Source organism: Nicotiana tabacum, chromosome 19 (assembly GCF_000715075.1).
Source record: "Nicotiana tabacum cultivar K326 chromosome 19, ASM71507v2, whole genome shotgun sequence".
Classification (NCBI taxonomy): domain Eukaryota; kingdom Viridiplantae; phylum Streptophyta; class Magnoliopsida; order Solanales; family Solanaceae; genus Nicotiana; species Nicotiana tabacum.
Window position 1 is genome coordinate 105,304,802 of NC_134098.1, and position 3,899 is coordinate 105,308,700.

The 3,899-nt window shown below is 32.0% G+C and overlaps 1 protein-coding gene across 1 annotated transcript; it reads left to right on the forward strand.

Moving 5' to 3' along the window:
- The first annotated feature begins 2,221 nt into the window (after positions 1–2,221).
- LOC107761875 (late embryogenesis abundant protein At1g64065) lies at positions 2,222–3,274 on the forward strand. Its single transcript, XM_016580166.2, has one exon. It carries the CDS (start codon positions 2,334–2,336, stop codon positions 3,000–3,002), a length of 669 nt encoding a protein of 222 aa, XP_016435652.1. The 5' UTR covers positions 2,222–2,333; the 3' UTR covers positions 3,003–3,274.
- The last annotated feature ends 625 nt before the right edge of the window (positions 3,275–3,899 follow it).

The window sequence follows — 3,899 nt, forward strand, 5'->3', positions numbered from 1 at the left end:
GTTGTTTTCCTCATTCTCTTTAGACTCTGATGTATAGAGACACTTAGAATAAATTCTTAGAAACTTGTGACTTATTTCTTCCGGGTTTTGGAGTTGTAACTATTTGAATCGCGGTTTGATTTATTTTATATGTTGAGATTTGAGTTTCAGTTTTGTATTCCGCATAATTGATAGGTTTACCTAATCTTAGAGATTAGGTGCCATCACGACATCCTACGGAGGAAAATTGGGTTGTGGCACATTCCAAATAGCATAAAATAGTTTACTGTTGAAAATATTTGTGGCGTTTACGTAAAGGCACAAGACACTCTTTTTTACTTTATATTTTTGTATTCTAAATTTTAATTTTATTTTTTATTTTTGCAGACTTAAATAACTAGTAGAGGCAACGGTGTGGTTTTTTCCATTTCTTCATAAACATATATTCTCTATGGAAAAAACAAGAGAATAAGTCTCAGCGCATTTTCCTCTTATTTTTTCCTGAAAATTTGTAAGACAACTTTGAAGGGTGTTCAGAAGCTAGCTGAATTATTTTTACAGATAAGTTATCTTTAAGTATATCCTCAAACGCAATATTAAAAAATAAAATAAAAAAAAAAAGGAATCTTGGTTGTGGAGAAAAATTATGGGTTTTTTTACACAAATGGTCGTCCATATTCACTGTTTATTTTTTCTAGTCATATACATAAATTATACATTTATTATACATATTGTATATATATTATATATAAATTATACATATATCATACCTCCGACGGCTATATTTAGTTTAAGCGATTGAGTGAGTGGCTAATCGGGTTAATTCGTCTTCACTGGGAAAGGACAATTTTATCCAAACTTTGTAGTTAGATCTAAAAAAAAATGTGTTCTTTGTCAATATCAGATAAACGCCTTTTCTACTACTATCAATTTTTTGCCGCATTTTTTACTATCATTTAATTGTACAATGCATTATTAGTCTGCGAAATGTTACAGAAAAGTAGTATATTGCACTAAACTTATTGGATAAAGATGAATTATACACACTCCGAAGTTGAGAAAATAAGCTAACTTAATTATTCAGCTTTCAAATTCAAAAATAGTGTCTTAATAATTAAACATATTTCAGATTTAAACATCGTAATCGTGATAAAAACGAAGCAGCTGCCTTAAATTGCAAACACTTAAATTTCTCAAACGACCATCATTCAATTATTGAAAAAAGATACGAAGACTTTCATGTGTCAAAATATGTTGGAAAGCTCTCATTAATTTCAGTGCTGCATTGGTGACTTTTGAACAACTGCTGAGTGAGAGAATTGACTATTTGGGATTAGCATAATAAATAAGGTGGCTCTTCTCAAGCATTTCCTCCAACAACCAACCAACAATCCTCTGATTTCGTATAATTTTGGATATTCAGACGTTCTTTATTCAACCATATTTTCATGCATTTGATGTAAACAAATACTTCCCCATCTTTTTTTTTTTAAGTTGTTTTTACACATATCAAGGAATTCACATTTTAGCATTAATTAATAATGAAATTGACCATATTAATCTTAATTTGTTCATTGAAAATATAACAAATACTCCTAGGTTTTTTACTTCATGAGCAACTTTGGAAAAAAAAAGTTAATTCGTTCTTGATATCTGAAAAAATCAAATATTATGAATCACAAAATAAAGCAAAAAAATCAAATAAAGTGGACTGGATGGAGTAGCTCTAGCCCTGAGGACTTTGGATTTTGACGATTTCCAATACGTCACTTTTAGTTATTTATATAATGTTTCAATCAAGCTTCTGATTAACATCAAACAGCTTACTAATGCAATTAATAAACGAAGAAAATAAGTAGTGCATATTGACACAATTAAGAGGCCAAGTCATGAGTATATACAGCATTTTCTCACTTTTTTGTTGTTTCTTTTCCAACTTTACTGTTAGGAGATCAATGGAAATAGAGTAATTGACTAATATTTACTTTTATATTTTATTTGGAAATCAATAATGGGTTAGTTACCTGACCACCATGAAATACAAAGCATGCAATTTCATACAATTGTCGGTAAAAATTCACTTCAAGATTGTTTGTTGTTTGACATCAGAATTCTATATGTTGTACTATATGTGTTTTCATTTCACTGTTTCTAGTACTGAAATTCGTTAAGATAAAGACTTTTTAGAGTCAAGATATATTATTGGCATGAGAATGAGCCGCATACACACCATCTCCATTCACAATACATTATATAAAGGACAAGCACAAACACAAAAAGTCCCAAATTTTTATATCTCAAAGATAACCATTTAATATCTCCCCTAATTAGTTAGCTTCAAGACTCAAATAAAAATGGTGGAGAGAGAACAAGTCAGACCATTAGCTCCAGCATCAGAGCGGCCTAGCAGCGACGACGACGAAACAGCGTTAAACAAGAGAAGATTTCATAAAAGAAGATGCATCAAATGTTGTGGTTTTGTATCTATCCTTCTTCTCATTCTAGCCATAATAATCATCATTTTGATCTTCACAGTGTTCAAAATAAAAGACCCTATTATTAGAATGAACGGTGTCACAGTGGATAAATTAGACCTCGTTAACACTGGCACCATACCCATGCCCAAACCAGGTTCCAACATGACAATAAAAGCTGACGTATCAGTAAGAAATCCTAATTATGCATCATTTAGGTATAGTAACACAAGCACCACAATTTCCTACCGTGACACGGTGGTCGGGGAGGCGCGGGGCCCGCCGGGGAAGTCGAAGGCACGTCGGACTATGAGGATGAACATAACGATTGATATTATTACGGACAAGATTGTGTCACACCCTAGCTTACTAGCTGATATAAGCACTGGTTTGCTTACTATGAATAGCTTCACAAGTGTTGGTGGGAAGGTCAATTTGCTGAGGATGATTAAGAAACATGTGGTTGTAAAGATGAATTGCAGTATCACTGTGAATATTACTAGCCAGAGAATTCAAGATCAGAGGTGCAAGAAAAAGGTTAAGCTTTAATTAAGATATATATATATTATATGGTGTCATGATATTTTTGCTACTAGATATTCCTTTTGTTTCAATTCTCCATTCCACACCCATCTAACTTCCTTTTGAGTTTTGTATACTCTTGCTGTTCATTATGAGGAGTTTCTGGGGATGGCTTAGATGTTACTATAGTGCATATTTCGAAATTCTGTGTGCTCTATACTTGTATATTATCTTATTCCTCTGCCTTGATTTATTAATTGTTTTTGCAATTCTGTATGATCACAAATACTTTACTTTTCCTATGATGATGAGTTACAGAGAAGATTAGAGTAAATTTTGCTAGATGGGGCAAGTAAACACTATCCTCAACCCTCTGGCATTTTAATTGATGCATCACCAGTCATTGGTGCAAATACGGAATGCAAATATTCAAGCTCAAGAGTTTTGCTGCAATAAAGTGAAATTGAGTGACAATCCATGCAATTATTAACACTTAATTTCAATCTCCATTTAGATGATGATAATGAATCTCTCCCAACTATATATAATCACGGCTGACGTCTTAATAATGCCACACTTAATAATGGACGACTTGTTGCTAGATAGTAGTAAAAGCATGTCAAGTTCGAAGCCACAAAAAAAAAACATATCAAGTAGTACAAAAATAATGTGGAAGATTGACTTTTCATCTTTTTCCTAAATCTATTATGACAAGTAATTGCCGTCATAACTACAAACCCGCATTATTCACATTTTAAGGGTCACGACTCTTGCCTTTTCTTGTTCTCCACAGAAGAATATCTCGAATATTATATTTACCGAACTTTTGTAACTATATCAGATAACTTTATTGTAATATTGTAACTTTATTTATGAATTTTTTTATCTTGTAATATTAAATTGACCTACAATATCAAATAACTT

Excerpts from the sequence above, each read along its gene's own strand:
- LOC107761875 (XM_016580166.2), top strand. The coding sequence starts at position 2,334 with ATGGTGGAGAGAGAACAAGTCAGACCATTAGCTCCAGCATCAGAGCGG.